General features: G+C 38.4%; 1 protein-coding gene across 4 annotated transcripts in view; it reads right to left on the bottom strand.

The window, feature by feature from the left end:
- The window catches only part of DLGAP2 (DLG associated protein 2), a 312,584-nt gene that overhangs the window by 76,923 nt on the left and 218,972 nt on the right, over positions 1–16,689 (bottom strand). For all 4 annotated transcript variants that reach the window (XM_026845663.1, XM_026845660.1, XM_026845661.1 and 1 more), the window contains one exon: positions 12,794–13,863. In XM_026845663.1, coding sequence (XP_026701464.1) covers positions 12,794–13,863 — 1,070 coding nt within the window. The remainder of the gene's footprint in view (positions 1–12,793; positions 13,864–16,689) is intronic.

Raw genomic sequence — 16,689 nt, 5'->3', positions numbered from 1 at the left:
TGATCAATAACACTTTACTTACTCAAATGCAATAAATTATCAGTTTCTCAACTCTCTTTTATCTGAAATTCTGTGTTCAAATAACTAGATAAGGACCAGATTTAAATGAGTAAACATAGGCTTATTTGTTGATTGAAGTTGAAATCTTACTTTAAAAGATAGGAAAGACTGATTTTTTTTACATTAAAGTATCAAAAAAATTAAGTTTCTTCACTGTGATAAGGAGCTTCACGAGGACAAATCTTACAGTTGTGTGCCTTACTATTTTTGTTGATTACATTTCTTTTTCTTTCTGAATTCATAAGTTAAATGAATTCACATAAAAGCTAAAAACTGAAGAAGCCTTGCTCTGTTTATGCTTGTGAGGTACAAAATGCACCAAGAATGCCTTTTAATCAGAGTTACTCATTGACTATCACAAAAGCATTTATGGTTGAAAAACATATTCACAATTAAAATATGTCTATTTTTTTTACCCTTCAGCCATTCAAAGGAGCAGAATACAATGAACACAGGCAAAATGCTTCTGGAGCATGGCAAGCAAATTTGACGATGTGTTCTCTTAGGTTACATGCAGAGTATAGGAAAACAGCCGGAGTTCTTTTGCTGTCTTCAAAGACCAATGAAAGGGCCCTTGTCATTGTTTTTCCCTCATGGACTGAGAATAAAAGCAAAATCTGAGTTCCAGTTAAGCTTGGTTCATAATTTAGTTTATCTGATAGGTTAAATACTTGGAAGAATCTTTCCAAATCCATGCCATCTCAGACCCCAACATAGCTTTAAAGAAAAGCAGAAGAATTATAATAATGACAGAAAGATTTTTATTTTGGAATATTAACAAAAATATTTAACAGCATGCATGAGGGTCATTAAATGCATATTTTCTAAAACATGAAAAGGGCTTTGCAGCTTGCAGAAATGCTTTCTTACAATGGTTACCAGCCCCTGAAATTCCCATCTGCAGGGCTTGCAGCTGCTAATTGGGAATAATTACCCTAATTAACTACTTGCATATAGTGATGAGTGCTGATATTTATAACGTCTAAAAAGGCCTTCCTCCTGTTCTAGATGTTAACATGAATCTTTGTATATGCAGTTTCTATCCACATAGGAATTAGACTGCATATTACCATATGAATTTCCTTTTGTAAGAACAACGAGCTGACAAGGTCTAGGTCTTTTAATTTAATTTTGTCACTGGCTGCTGATTTGGTTGTAACTATTACAGAGAATGATGAGTCTCTTTAATAAATTTTATGCACTATTGCTGTGAGGAACACAACCAAGTTCAGGAAATTTTGGATCTTTTAATTGTTTTGCTACTGATTCATTGTGATATCTTACATTAGTCACCTAGGGCTAATTTTATTAGAACACCTGGTACCTAAAACTTAATACATTTTATGAAGCTAATCTTGAGAGTGAACTCCAGAACCTTAGGTGGGACCCTAAATTTCCCATAAAAGGCTTTTAGGAGAGTTAGCTTCTGCAGAGTAGCATCGAAAAGGAATCAAAAGGTCCCTTTAGGTAGCGACCAAAATGCAAAACATGAAGAAAATCTTGAATGCTTCTACTTTCCTGGGTTTATTGTATCTGATTCCAGTCAGCAGAAAAGCCCTTCTGTCATTTCTGTTCACAGCTTAAAACCATCTTCTGAAGAACAAATTCAGATACTATTTTCAAAGAACTGAGCAGCCTTATTCTTTCCTTCCATGACTAAACGGCTGTGGAACTGGGAGATGTTACTGCCCATCAATCAATAATGATTGGAGTGCTCAGGAAGGAGAAGATTTAGGGCTAGTAAATAAGCTTGCATACTCCCCTCATCTTTTTGTAACACATGGTGTTTTCCTGAAACACTCACAGATTGTCTGGGGAGAGCTGGTTAGAAGAGAAGGACTTTATGTAAAAGACTGCGTGTGTTGCAGCCTTGTGATCCAGGCACTTACCTGGAATGAGGGAGCTTAGTTATACTCCCTGAGTCAAAGACTCACATTAATTTTATGTAACAGGGTGTTTGGGTAAAACTTCTGGAGCATCTTAACAAAGAAAGAAGTGCCTTTTCTCCAAATTGCCTTACAACCTGCTGCTCAGAATGCAATTTTGGGAATTTAGAAGATGGGTGTTTGACCTTGTGCAGGCTAAGGAAGAAACTGAACTCACATCTTCACAGTTTGTTACCATGAAAATGTATTTTCTTGTTTTAGAAGAAAAGCTGCCATCCTTGCATTTTGTTAGAAGTCCTTCCTGTTGGGTTTTTGGTTGTGCTCAGATTAGACCTGTCAGAAGAAAAGGATTTTGGACCCCTGACTGGACTTTGGCAGTAAGTCTGTACCTGAATTTTAAGATTGCACAGATTCTGCATGTAAACAACAGTGTGTTGTCAGGGAAAACAGGGATGAGTTCACCAAAATTCTGGAACAAACTAGAAATCATGGAATTGCTGAGTCTGGAAGGGACTCTGGAGGTGTCTAGTCCAGCCTCCTGCTCAAAGCATGGTCAGGTACAGCAGGTTGCCCAGGATTATGCCTAGCTGGATTTTGAATGTTTCCAAAGATGGAGACTCCACACCCTCTCTAGGCAACCTGTTCCAATGTTTGACTACACTCAGGGGCAAAAAGTTTTTCATTATATCTAATCAGAGATAGGTAATCTAGGCTCTCATTCAGGAACTAGTGCTAGCAGTGTGAATACCCAACCTTGTATCTAAGAAATACTTAAGTCAAAACTCAAAGAACTAATGAAATATTAATTCTGGACTTTGACCACTGTTAATTCAAGTTTTTTATTTCAGTTTAGGAATTAGCTAAAGAAATCAAACTGTCAACAGCCACTGGCATTTCCAAAAAGATCTGTTCCTCTTGTTCCACCCACTTCTATGACATTTGGTCCCAGCTCCCAGAATTTTAAAGGTGATCTACTGCTAAACTGCTGATCTGCTTAAAATTTGGCATATCACTTTACTATCTAAAATGAAACACTTCTAATTATATGGCTTCAGCTGAGGGAGCTGACTATCAATTATTGATATTTCTTATTCTCAAGGGTTAAAATATGGATTACCTACCTCATAGAAGTCCTGTGAAATTTAATTAGCATGCAGATGTAAAATCCACTTAAATATTCATTATGACCTAAATCTTATTTTAGTAATATAAACTTCACATTTTACTAGAAGCAGAAGCTGTATGTGCACGAAATTAGACTATAGATGACATGAAGAAAGGTAAGATATGAAACACTATATAATAGATATGTAAGATTTGTAATTTTATGCTTTCTCAGCCTGGTCAAGAAGATGACATGCCCCTCCCCCCAAAAAGGACACAATCTGATATGTAGGTAAGAGATTTTCTCTTAAATCGTGCCTTCTTCAAGGAGCCTCAGAAAAACAGCCTTTGTGCACAGCTGCAAGTAGATGAAAGTAGAAGACAATCTTGCAAGGCAAACAGAAATGCTTTTTAGTACGATAGAAAGTCTCATTGATATAATGGGAGGTGGGAGCTGGACCTCCTGTGTTTTCAAAAATTTTGCTGAAGAAGGAACACTGACCAATTACTAGAATTTTCTTCTGAAGTTAATGACACTAGTGACGTTTACCTGTTTACTGGCTGTGTACTCTAGACCCTATTGGATTAGCTTTTTGCAGGAGGGAAGAGTGCACTATCTGAAAATAAAACTTTGTTTTCTCAGTAGCTAGCCTTGTGTCTGCACCTCAACACCATACTCAGTGCTCATTTTTAACTAGTTTTTTTCAGTGTTTTTTTGTTTTTTTTTTTAATGTGCTGATTCATTGTTCAAAGAATATGAATTATACAATGAGGCCATTCAAAAATCTCTACAAAATATGCCAGGGCCGACTCCTCACCACTAGCACTGCCAGTCCTTGTAATTAGCTTTAATTTTCACACACCACCCCCCTACTCCCTGAACTCCTTGACAGCTCAAAAGCACAGAGAATTCTTGCAGCATTCCCCAAAAGTCTGTTGACGCTGTCCATCAAGGCAGGAGCTAATCTGAGAAAGGAAGAGACATCTTTGCCTTGCCAGCCATTCTCTCCAGGCTTTGCTATGAACAGTCATATTATCACAGAAAGAGGAAGAAAATTACATAGATCGCAAACGATGTATGTTTTACATTGGATTGAAAACAACTTGAATTCAGGAATTTCTGAGTTGGGAATGGACTGGACACCCATGCAGATCACAGAACAAAAGCATAATATTCCAGCCGGGAAATGTTCGAATAGGCAGACAGTACCAGAATTATTTACTGCCTGATTTTAGTTTTTCACGTGTAGTTCCAAGCAAAGCTGCACTAACTGATCCTTGATGGAAAGAAAATTTCCGTTTGGTGTACTCAGGACTGCTTAGTCACCACTTCTGTATTTTCTAAAAAGCAGTGTTCTTTTCATTTAAATAATACTTTATAACTCATATCTCAACAGTGATGAACTCAAAAAAAAGAACCAGCACTATGTTTCCTAACTGGGTCTCCAGCAACAATATGAATTGCAATCTGAGGATGGTTAAATACTGTAAATAGTGTTGTGAGGACAGTAGCTTTGTTTATACTGTTTGGATGAATGTGGGCCAAATGCCTACCTCATGACCTGCTGTGCTCATATTGCTGGCAAAAACCCTTGCAGTTCAGCCACCTTCAAATGTTCTGCTATATTGCCAGGTCTCTCTGAGACCCTCTGGACTTTGTGCTGTTTTGACATGGTGGAGCAAGGTGCAGTCAAAGGGCAGTGGTGGGCTTGTCCACACTATAAGTGATTTTAGCCTGCTAAGCCTGGAGCTCAGTGAGATCTTGTGCCAGAACTTTAATATGAGATGAGCTTGGACTGAAGGGAGGGCCTGGCCTGTACTTAAATGAGAACATATATATATGTCTCAGTCTAAGACACAAAACCAGTAGGGATTCAACCAAGAAACCTGAGTTCCAGCTGGCTGCATATTTCCTTTTGTAAGTGACCCAGGATGCTGCTTCATGGTCAGTTTAAGCCACTTTAAAATTATACTACCATCAACTTAAGTGGGGCAGGTTTTCCTTAAGCAATATCCAGCTTTTCAAGCAGTGCTAGTAATGGTAAGGTGACTTAGAGTGCTGCCTGGAAAATGACCCTAATAATAAAGTTAAATAAAGGTAAGTTTTCAGCTGAACTTGTGAGTTGCTCCAACTCACTCTGCTGCTTCACAATCATCAGTACTAGTGAGAGAGATGGATAAAAACTGTACGGTGATTACCCTAGGGCTGTGCATACATTAATAAATGAAGTCCCATTGTCTTGCCTGGAGGTCAGCTGGCCTGCAGCACTCCACACCCATGCTACTGGGCAATCATTGAAATAAATCTTACCCCAAAGAACCATAATATCAGCAACTGAAGCTAACTACAAGTTTTCCTGATAGATACTTTTGGGTGAGGTAAACTGAATTGCCTGAAAAACAGTGGAGCCCAGGTATCTGCACAACACAGTGAAGAAAACCAGCCTGGTTTTTGTGACTGATGAGGCTGTGGTAGACAAGACTGAGTGCGTGAGGCATGCGTTCCTGCTCACAGAGGGTCACCTGCTTCCCTGTGGCCTCACTGCATCACGTCCAACAGGCAGATGGGGCTCTGTGCAGCACAGCACAGGCGTTGCAGTGCCTTACTATTCCATCCTTTTCTAGCCACTTTCAGAAATGGTAAAATAAAGTATCATCAGACCCTTTAGCCCAGACTCTCAACATTGCATGACCTATTAGCCAAAATCACCTGTAGGTCCCTCTGGAAACATCTTTTCCTTTACCACTGCAGACACAAAGGAAAATTCAGAGTTGTGACCTGTGTGAGTGGAGCAAGACCCCACAGACATGATCACAGAAGTATAGAGTAAGAGACAGAAATGTCCTTAAAGGAAGAAGAGGTGCTCCCAACATACTTACAATGCACACAGCACCTCTGAAACCACAGAGACTGCAGATATATCAAGGACTCAATTGTTGCAGAGCTATTATAATGCTAGACAGGGCACCCATCCCAGGGCTGACCCAAAAGGTGGCCTGTAGTAAACAGTGTCTTATTTAATCTAAGCAGGAAATGATACAACTTTTTTTTTTTTTCCTATTTATTATAGTGCTACTACTGAAGAAAACCGCATGTCTTTAAAACAAATTATTTTAAAAGCTATATAAAATATATATATACACATTTGCCATTCATCCATTTTTTCATTTTAACTAGTGATTGACAGATGACTCCAATAATTTAGCTTACAGAGTGAAATGAGTAATTGTTTTTCCTGTCTAGCTACTAGGTAATTCTTAACTAGCTGCACGCTTTTCAAAAGACCAGTTCCCCTTACCAAAAGTACCATGGACTTTGTCCATCTAGGCATTCAGCCATTTAAACACACCTGCAACTCCACTTTAAAAGACAATCTTTAAGGACAGCACTGTAAGATGGCCAAAATAACATGGGGGAAAAAAAAAAAAAAAAAGCAACATTTATGAATTCTTCATCATTTTTTACAGTCACCTCCTCGTAGGAAAAAGGGTATAAACTGCTCAGGAGAGGAGCTGGGTGTGCCCTAGGCAGCAAGCCTGCAGGATAGGAGAGAGTGTGGTTATTACAGCCCCGAGTGCGTGTTCCCGGCTGTCTCATCTGACGGATGCAACTGGCCTGGGTCTATAAAATAATGTTACTCCTGGCTGAAAACTTCTTCATACCCAGTGACACCTTTGGGTAACAACTGCAAAGGTCAACCTTCAGCTCAGTGAGGCAAACATTGAAAAACAATTTGGCAACATGCTGTACTAACATTATAAAGAAGGACAATTCCCCCTGATTAAAGGGCAGTGGGATCACAGCCTCCCTTTTCTGCTCCTAGCTTTGACATTTCTACAGTAATAGGGACTTGCTTTGGCAGCTTCAAGAAAATACTAACTTTGAAATTTCTACTCTTTTTTTGGAAAAAAGCTTCAGCAATTCATTTCAGCCAATATAAGCATCCTAGTACATGGGCATGAAAGCAGTGTGCTGTTTAATCAGTGATTAAAACAGTAATTCAAGATATCAGTAATCTGTTTGGCCAGAGCTTTATACTATAATATTTTCTTGATTTTTTTTTCCCCTTCTTTTTCCCTTGGAAGGGGTATTTAAGAAGTATTCGGGGATTTGTGACACACGAAACTGTCAGCATGCTGTAAACACAGGGAAGTGTATGAAATCCTTTTTATTTAATGCTCTTAAAATTGTAAGTACTATACTTCAGAGATGTGATGGGTAAAGAGAGCATTATAAGGAACAAGTACGAATGGTTTTGCTTGCTGCTCTGTATGGCAGGATTATACCCTACTGACACAGAGTGGCCCCTGGTGCTGCACCAGATGTTGTTGGTTGACATTAACACTGTGAATGGACTGTGGGGCATTAACTGTCCCATCATTTCCCTTATTGTCTGGGCATTACAGGTCTCTTGCACATCTCCACTCCTGACTGGGAGGGCACAGGTCTAGCTAAGATGTCCTTGTGGGACTGTACTGGGCTGTGGAAATCAGAATGGCGCAGCATGTGTCCATGCTGATTTAGCATGCAGACTACCCTGCTACCCTACTATCACTACTAGCTCTCCCTGCTGTGGAAACAACCCAGTTAATTCTTGAGTGGTGTCTGGTCATAAATCATTGTGAAGGCCGTGTGGGTGGTAGTGATGTGGCTGCTAGTATCAAAACTCTGCTGGTTCTGGCTAACTCAACAGTATGCATCAGTTGGTAGAGTATTGGATATAGTTTCTGTAGTTCATATATGGGTTTTATGTCAAGCAAACAGATACAATCTAGTTTCACAAAGATGAAGGGGTGAGAAAGGTGCACTGAGTTCAAATCCATCCATCCTCGCAAACCAGAAGAGTGCCTCTCAAGGGCAACAGTGTCATTTGTGGGAATCTGTCCCATCCCCAAGAAGAGTTCCTGGAAAAATGTAACTGAGGGCCTAATGCCTGTTTATGCATTAGCTTGTCCTCAAATCTCTTCTCCATGTAGGCATAACTTAAACCAGCAGCCTTGTTGAAATTGCTGCTTTTTTCTTTTTCTCTTTTGAGAGATCAACTCTTGTGCTTTTCTTTCATTCTGTAGTGTACACAGCTGACATTATTACCCACATGCTTAGCAGTGCCACTGCTGTAACGGATGACGCTAGTACTTAAATGCACTAGGAAGACAGGAGTGGGCTGAAACCATTTTTAGAACAACATGCTATTTTCTTTTTTCGTGCTGACTCATTCACTGTACCTTGTGGTATGTTTACCTTGATTGCTTGCTGCTTTGCAGGCTGTTCAATGGCTGCGGGAGGAATACTAATCAGTGACACGTAGCACTGTGCTCCAGAACTTCAGTTATGGTGAGTGCTATGCTCTTGCCTGTCTTTTGGCTTTATTGTAGGAATTCTCTTTAACTAGCATTCACAGGTATTTCAGTGGTGGAACTGTAAGCAACACTTTTGTATTCATCATTTTAGCACAGCTATTTAGTTTGTATCCGTTTTTCCTGTTGAAAATCTTTGCCCCTCACTAGTACACATATCAGAGTGAAATTAATCAAAGTCATTGCACTGTATACATGTTGAACCTAATTAGCCAAAACAGCTGATGAAGACAGAAGAGATTTCACAACCCATTTATCTTTTTCTTAACATATTTTATATTAAAATTAAAATGACATGGAAAACAGTAGCAGCTGCTATAGCTAAAACTATATAAAAATGCACTTTACTGCATGTGTGATGTACTTAGGCTATTCTGCCTGCTGAGTGAGATGATAGAAGTGTTTGGTGCCCAGGAAGGCATTTGTAGCTCAATTTATCTGCATTCAAAACAGAAATTAAAGACCCATACATAAAAACTGTTGCTAATCATTCACAAGAATCTGATAAATGCTATTAGTTTACATTTGTAAATGGCCGCTCTCTGCTCTTGTGGTGCTGGCTATCCATCTGTTTAACTTTACAGCTAAGCTGATTTAACAATGAGCTGAAGCCAAAGGGGCTTTCCACCCTTGCCCTCTCCCTCTTCTCTCTGCAATTACACACAATCTCCACTGTATCAGGAGTGATGCAAATCTGATCTGAGCTTTAGATGGGAAAAATAACCACTATTTTATACAGCTTTATTTCTACTAATTTTGTTCTCTGAAAGTGTCCACTTTATGGCTAGATGACCACCCATGCTGGAAGAGGGCACATTGACCGAATCAATCTAACAACGGCACACTCTGTCCAAGGATATTCCCCAGCTTCAAGGACTGTTTGTGGAGGAGCAGGGAATGTGATACTCTAAGAGAGGAGCCAGAGACTAAGCTTGGAGATTTACCAGCTTAAAGAAATACCTGCTTTCAACTCTAGGACATGACTTAAGTAAATAATGTGCAGATGCCTTCAAAACCTCCTTTCTCATCTCCTGTTTTCAGGTATCTGTGAATTTGGTAAAAGTTCCCTTCTTAGAAAGAAATTTCCTTTGTTCACTCTTCAGAGTTTCAGTTTTAAGGAAAAAGTAGCTCAGTAATTACTGTGGAACACAAAATTGAAGCCCCAAAACATGGTCTCGAGCACAGGCTTAAGACACTGCCATCATCTTCCAGTTTGGACCCTGTATACCAAAACTCTACAGTGGAAAACAGAAGTAGCAATATTTTATACAAGTGTTGAAAGAAAAAATAACAAGGAGGAGACCAGTAGATAGAAAACGTGAGCTGGGTACAGTGAATCATCATATAAATAGGTAGCAGAATAAAAGCCACATATATATTACAAATTTATAATATTAATATATAAACATAGAAAATGAATTTATCTTATTCTGAGGTATGTTTATATATTCATATATAAGATCACTGAATGACTATAATTTCACAGCTTTGCTTTAAAATTAATTAAAAAATACATAGCTGACATCACTCAGGAGAAATGTTTTTCAATATCACGTGTTGTAATGCTATAAACACAGAGATCCTGTGAAGGGCCTGGGGTTTTTCACTAATCTGTGCAGTTGTGCACTTCAGGGAAATCTGCTGCTGCATAATCAACTTCAGAATCCCTTGAATTATCATTGCCAGATATTCTGGAGCAAGGCAGTAAACTCTCCGGGCTAGGGATCCTGACATGCTTCTCCACCTTTCTGTTTCTGAACCTAATGTTTATTTTTACCCAATCATTATTTAGTGATGCTTCTTACACTGCCATAGGAAAAGTAAAATATCCTTTCTCAGTTTTGCAGATAGATTAATTGAAGTGTAGAGTGATTAACAAATTACATTTCCTGGGTCAGAGAGAAAGTTCATGGCAGAGCTAATAGTGGGACTTATATCTCTGGTCTTAATGATTACAGTGTGATAGCACAGCATCCCTCAAAGCAGAAATTTAAAAACTAAACATTTAGTTATAACATTGACAGAATAGGGTCCCTTCAATTTGTTTGCTGACCTTGGGCTAGTGAATAAACCAGCTACTCAGTCTGAAGGGTATCTATGCTCTGAATGGCATATTCAGATTCTATAGAACATATATTTTATTTTAATATTTTGTAATGAGAATATTCCTGTTATAGAATCCCTGGTATTAATGCCTTGGACACAACTGTAGATTCTTTATGGTAGTAACAGAGCACTAGACTCTTAACAAATTTCCATTATAGGATCCCTAGGGCTATTATCCCATTTTTAAAGGGGCTTAAAAACAAAGATCGCAGAGAAAGTCTCTGGTGCAGCAAAAACTTAAATTCCCATCTCCTAGTTTTTAAGCTGGATAAACCTGCCAGTTGATGAACCTACCTAATTACTGGGTGAAAATTCCTTTCTGTAGCCATCTCAATTCACAAAAAGCATAAAACAATGACTGCAAAAAATGTGCTTTCTTGTTTCCTACACTTGCCATGGGGCTTGATCTAAAGCTTCGTGATAATCAACTTAGTCTGTGAACTCAGTGTTTCACATTCACTTGAGGATGCTGATATAAGTTAGGAGTAAGGAGAAGGCCCAGGAAAAAGTAAAAACTGGTGGCTTCTGCAAAGAAAAATGAGATGTAAAGAAGAAGAAACAATGAAACATGATGAGAAGGAAAGCACAAACCCCAGCAGAGATGTAGAGGAACCAGAGCCATCTGTGTAGAAGTAGGAGTATGTCACAGTAAGAATAAAGCTAACGATACTTAAACATCTCTGTAATATTGGAGATGTACACATGGTTTTAGAACACACAAGTGGAACTCTCTGCACAAGATGCACTTCCAGTTCTGGCTCATTGAGATAGATTAAAAAATTCCAGGAAAGTGCAGGCTATTTTACATACATGAGAACCCTACTTGGATATGATAAAATATCACACCTGCCAGTCTAAATTGGAATCCGTTTGCACAGTAGTGCTATGAGGGTTGCAATTTCTTTATTTTCTTTTCTGTGCAATGAGGAACTTTCCCTATTTCAGAGGGTAAGCCTGAACCTGGATGTCTGTGTATTTGTTTGAAAAGATCTGTCTCTTCAAGTGTGACTCATTAGTTTTGCACCTCTGTTGCTCAGACGGGAGAGAGCTCTGCACAGAAGTACAATGGTTGTGGTTAGCCTGTGTTTGCGGGTTTCTACAGATCCCACAGGAACTAAAAATCTCAAGATACATAAATCTGGAGTGGAGATTTGCCCATGTTAATGTGAGAATCAGTTAAGTTCTGGAGAAAGAGAAGTTCCTTGAAAAGAAATAAAAGAGAAGGTACTCAGAACAATGCAGGCTTTGAAGGCTGTACATGGCAAAAATACCCAAGGGAATATTTGTATACTATGTTTTTTTCTGTGGCAAAGCTAGCTGAAAAAGTTATCCTCTCCACCACTCCCTCCTTTCTGCTCTGCTCCCAGTGTAGTTCTCTGTACATCCTGATGTGCTAATGTCACTTGTCATGGGACTGTGTTGGAGCTAGACCATGTAAATTATGTAAATGTCTTAAAAATGTATGTTGGAAGCTATTTTTTAAACCCATATCACTTTAAGATCCAGATCATCATGCAGTATCATAAAAGGCTACTGTAGCATGACTATGGGGTGGCAAATGGCAGCAAGCAGCAGGTATAAGAATTAAAATGTAGGAAAAAGTGGGAGCTTCTTGGTTGCTGCTAGAGAAAACAAGTGTGCAGAACGCCATCACAAATAGTCTGAATGCCAGGCCTGAAATATTTATCTCCCTGAGGGACCCATGTAACTTTCAATAAGGATAGCTTATAGTATGGTCTCAAAAGAGACTCAGTTCAATACGATCTCTGGTGACCCAATCACTAAAAGGGAGTTTGTGAGTAATCACCATCAAGACAAAGCAATTGAGTACACCAGTAAATCCATTCCCCTATTACTTACAAAAACACAGAGAAAAGGAATAAAAGAACACAAAAATAGGATTCCACGCAGCTTGTTTTTAAAATCAGTCATTCACAGATGTGTTTAAACATTTTTTCTAGACCCCAGGCTGCTGGCAGAACTGCCCCTTTTTCAGTCTGATATATGCATTTTATCAAGATGTTCAGTGTGAACTCCAAAGATGAAAACACATCCACTGACTTTAAACTAATTTATATCACACTAGTTTTATAGTTTTTAATCTGTGCCCCATAAACAAAGAAAAAAACTAGAGTTTTCTCATGTTCATGGAATATCTGCTTTAGGTGAGCCATACAGATATTCTTTGAGATATACCGATTACCCTTGTATTTTTATGATGACTGTGTCACAAACTGATGTTTCTTTCATTACAAATCTTAAGAAAATCTTCCTCTTACCTGAAGGTAATGGCACGGCCTCAAGGAAGGTTTGATTTCCTGATGAACCAGAGGCTTATCTAAGTTCAGTGATGATTTGCGATAAGCTTCTTTAGCCTGACTTACTGTAAGTGTGGACCAAGAACTCCTTTTCATATATTTACCATCAGGGGTCATTGCTAGCCCTTCACAAGCCGAACACTTCACATCATTGTTACTTTTGGAAGTCTTCAATGAGAGATCCCCAAAATGCCCCTGGAGCGCCTCAGGATAGCAGTGGGATATATGATCTGCATGGTGCCTATTTACCACACTAGGGGTTCGGTAAGTGCTATCACTGTCCAAATTATCATCAGAGCTCCACCAGCTGCTCATTCCAGATTTATGCTTGCTTTCTGGTTTTCGCTCCTTACTTTTACTCCTTTTGCTATGCTTGGAATGGTGGCCATGATGATGGTCATCCCCTCGACTGTCTCCCTTTGTTCCATTAACATTGCCCTTGGATGATCCTTCCAGAGAATGAGATTTAGTAAAAAGTTTCTGGACTGAATGAACAAGATGGCGTATTCTTCCTGGGCTCTCACTGCGTTGTTCCGCAGCTGTTGAGGTCCTCTGGTACTGTAAAGTGTGAAACCCATCCCGGTGAAGAGGAAGTTGTTTCTCAAATTGGTCCAAAAGATTTGCAGGAATACGGTTAATCTTAGGGTTACCGTGAGACATGGCGCAGTCGTCTCTTGAGTCGTAATGTGAGCTGTAGTGCATTCTGGGGAAAGTGCTACTTGACATGTGATCGCCCATTACCATGGGCATCATCATGCATTCAGAATGAATGGAGCTGCGTGGCGAGCAACGATGGTGGTCCATCGGGCAACTCTCTGTGGGGCTGAGAAGATATGATTGCCTTGGCTCCTGCCCATGGTGGATATGGTCGTGGGTGTGTTCACAATCTTCAGGGGATGCTAAGCCACAAGTATGAGCTGAACATAACTGTGGTTGGTTGCGACTACCAGATAATCCTTTCATATTCCTCGGAGCAGGAGAGTATCTTTCTTCATTGAAGTGCTGAGAAGGCGACCATGAGTACTGCTGGTCTGTCAGGAGAACACATAAACCTATGTTATGTGTCTGATTAAAATATTAATTTGCAAAATCCAAGTATATCGCAAAACTAAACATTTTTTCTCTATGAGTTTGATGGAAACTCTCACCGTTCATGGAATTTCATTCACCATTTTAAAACTGGTTAAAATCGCTCACTATGACCAAATTATGGGGTGAATGCAGTCTCCTTCTTGTTTGCAAAACTGTCTGCTAGCAGTTCTAAATTTTATGAAGCTATTCATTATGCAAATTTACTCAAATAGATTTAATGCATACATTCAAATATTTAGTTTATTATTTGATATTTTGAATTCATATGTCAAGTATCGTGTCTAGTCAGTTGAGTTTCATGTGCCTAGTTTCTGTTCTGTGATTTCTCGGTTGGATATCTTAACCTAAATGTATCCTTTCTCCATGGAGCCATTTCCATATCACAAAATTAACTTAATTTTCTTAAATTAATCTCAGTTTCAGGATCGCAAATTCACCGTTCATAAACATGAATAATAAACAGTAAAGAGAAAAAGAATATGATGTTGAAATGAAGCTTCATTTTTGTATCACTAAACTGTTTATGAATAAGCATTTGATAATGTTTGAAAATGTTATCCTTAGTCCAGAAGTATTATTGCTATTCCCATACATGTAAAGTCTTCTCTGTTAAACAGTTTTCCCTTTTTATGTCCAAATTAGAAAATATTTATTTAACAACTCTGTGTTATTCCTGATAAAACAAATATCATTAGGTACAAGCTACAGGTTTTGATATACACAATTATTTATTCCTATGGATCATGTGCTCCAAGTTGTGGTTATTAAACAAGCATGATTACTAAATAAAAGTAGCTTGTAAGCAAAGATTTTGATACTCAAGTCATTTTTTTTCCTCTCATGCAATTTCTTGCAGCTGTCAAATGCTACAAACAGAAAATTAAAAAACCCCAAAATGCTTCAATTTGATTTTTGCATTCACTTTCCCTCTTCAATTTCAGCTTATTTAAGCAACATTTCAAAAGCAACAAAGATATAGGATGCAAGATGGTCCTTTAGAGGATCAGACAGATGCCTAAGTGTTTATACAACCCACTTAGCACAGTCTGTCTGCAAATTTGCTCTAGAGAATCTAAATAATCTTGCACAGGTGCCTGATACAAGGAAGTTGAAGGCCTCAACCAGAATGGAAGCCAGAGAATATGTACTCATTATATATAACAACATAACTGGACACTAGAGACCAACCTGTAGAGATAACATAATAGCCAACAGAACTTTGAGGGGTTTCTAAATATGTGACAAAACTCCCCTAAATCATATTCCCATTGCTGGTGAAAACTCAATGCCTGGATATGGTCATGAAACAGATTAATACCCATATGTCTCTAATTTTATTTAATTAGTAAGTGTTCTGTCATGATACCTTCAGTACAGAATGCAATTTGTTGCAAGTCTTTAGCATCAGCAATCTCATAACCTAAATGCTTTAAATTTTCTATAGTGGAAGATGCTTAGATAATTTTATTACATCCTAATTTCCTCAGAGCTCCACATAATGTTTTAAAATGAATGTAACATTAAACTAATAAACAATAAAATATTTTTTTCATCCTAGGCACAATCCTGCCACAATAAAGTCAAAGATGGATTTAAGGGTGTAAATGTCACCTCCAGACTGATGTGTGGAACTGATGTGTGTGTGCATATATCCTTTTCTGCTTCTATTTTGTTTTTATGCCAGTTTCTTTTATGTAATTCTTGGTGATTTTCACATTAGAATAAAGACTTATTACTGTTGATTACTCAGTCTGTTGTACTATTTAGGTTATAATACCCTGCATAAATGTAGTTACAAAAAGGAAATATAACTTTCTCTGAAATAACATAATTTTGATTATCCAATTAAAAGTACAGCTATATATAGACAAGATAGTAAATTATAACAGTGCATTGGGATTCAGCCACATAAGTAGCACCGTAATTAATGGTACTTAACCCAGTATAATACCAAACATTATCAGGGGAGTAATAATGGTCCATGTGTTGAACTTAGTCTGTGCTTCCCATGAAGGGTTCCCAATGCACCTGACAGAGATTACTGCATTAGTTCTTACAGTCCCATGAGATGTTGAAGGCGCTGTTCTCCTTTTACAGAAAAGGAAACTGGAATACAGGCAACATTTTCCAAAGTGCTTGTGGAGTTGCTGATTTTCGTTTTCACAATGGATGAGCCAGAGGGAGGTGGAAAGAGGCTCTTCTGTCAAACTGACAGCACGACGAGAGTCAACCCCGAGTCTTTTCGTCACAATCTTGCACATCTATGAATGAAGGTATCTCTTGCACTACATCTTAGCAATGCATTCAAGAAAAAAATGGAAGGGCATGGCAGAGATCCAGAACAAAAGGAGTTAGACAGGAATAAGAAACTCATTTAAATGAGTTTCCTAGCACACAACTGGTAGTCCCTGGTGAATTCTTTAGGCCTGATGCAGCACCAAACATATCCCAGAAGGCTTCAAACATTTCATCTTCTTACATCCCTAGGAGTATGAGACATCATGATTTGATTGCACTGCAATGGATAATCTAACAACAGCTTTTCCATCCCTCATGACTTCTTATGATTCTAGCTCAGTGTAACTACAGAAGAATACAATTTTCTGTACGTTGCTTTCACAGTCTTATAGTAATTCATGTGCCTCATGGAATGTCTGAATTTTTTTGTTTGTCACAGTAGTTAGGCATTTAATAAGCATAATCAAAATAATTAAAAAGTGAATTAAGAAGGGGGCATTTTCCAAAAGTAATTTCCCTCTCTTAAA

The sequence above is a fragment of the Athene cunicularia genome (assembly GCF_003259725.1).
Source record: "Athene cunicularia isolate RWA chromosome 3 unlocalized genomic scaffold, athCun1 chr3_part1, whole genome shotgun sequence".
Classification (NCBI taxonomy): domain Eukaryota; kingdom Metazoa; phylum Chordata; class Aves; order Strigiformes; family Strigidae; genus Athene; species Athene cunicularia.
The sequence above is the reverse complement of the archived record's forward strand: the minus strand, read 5'-3'. Positions and strand labels throughout refer to the sequence as shown.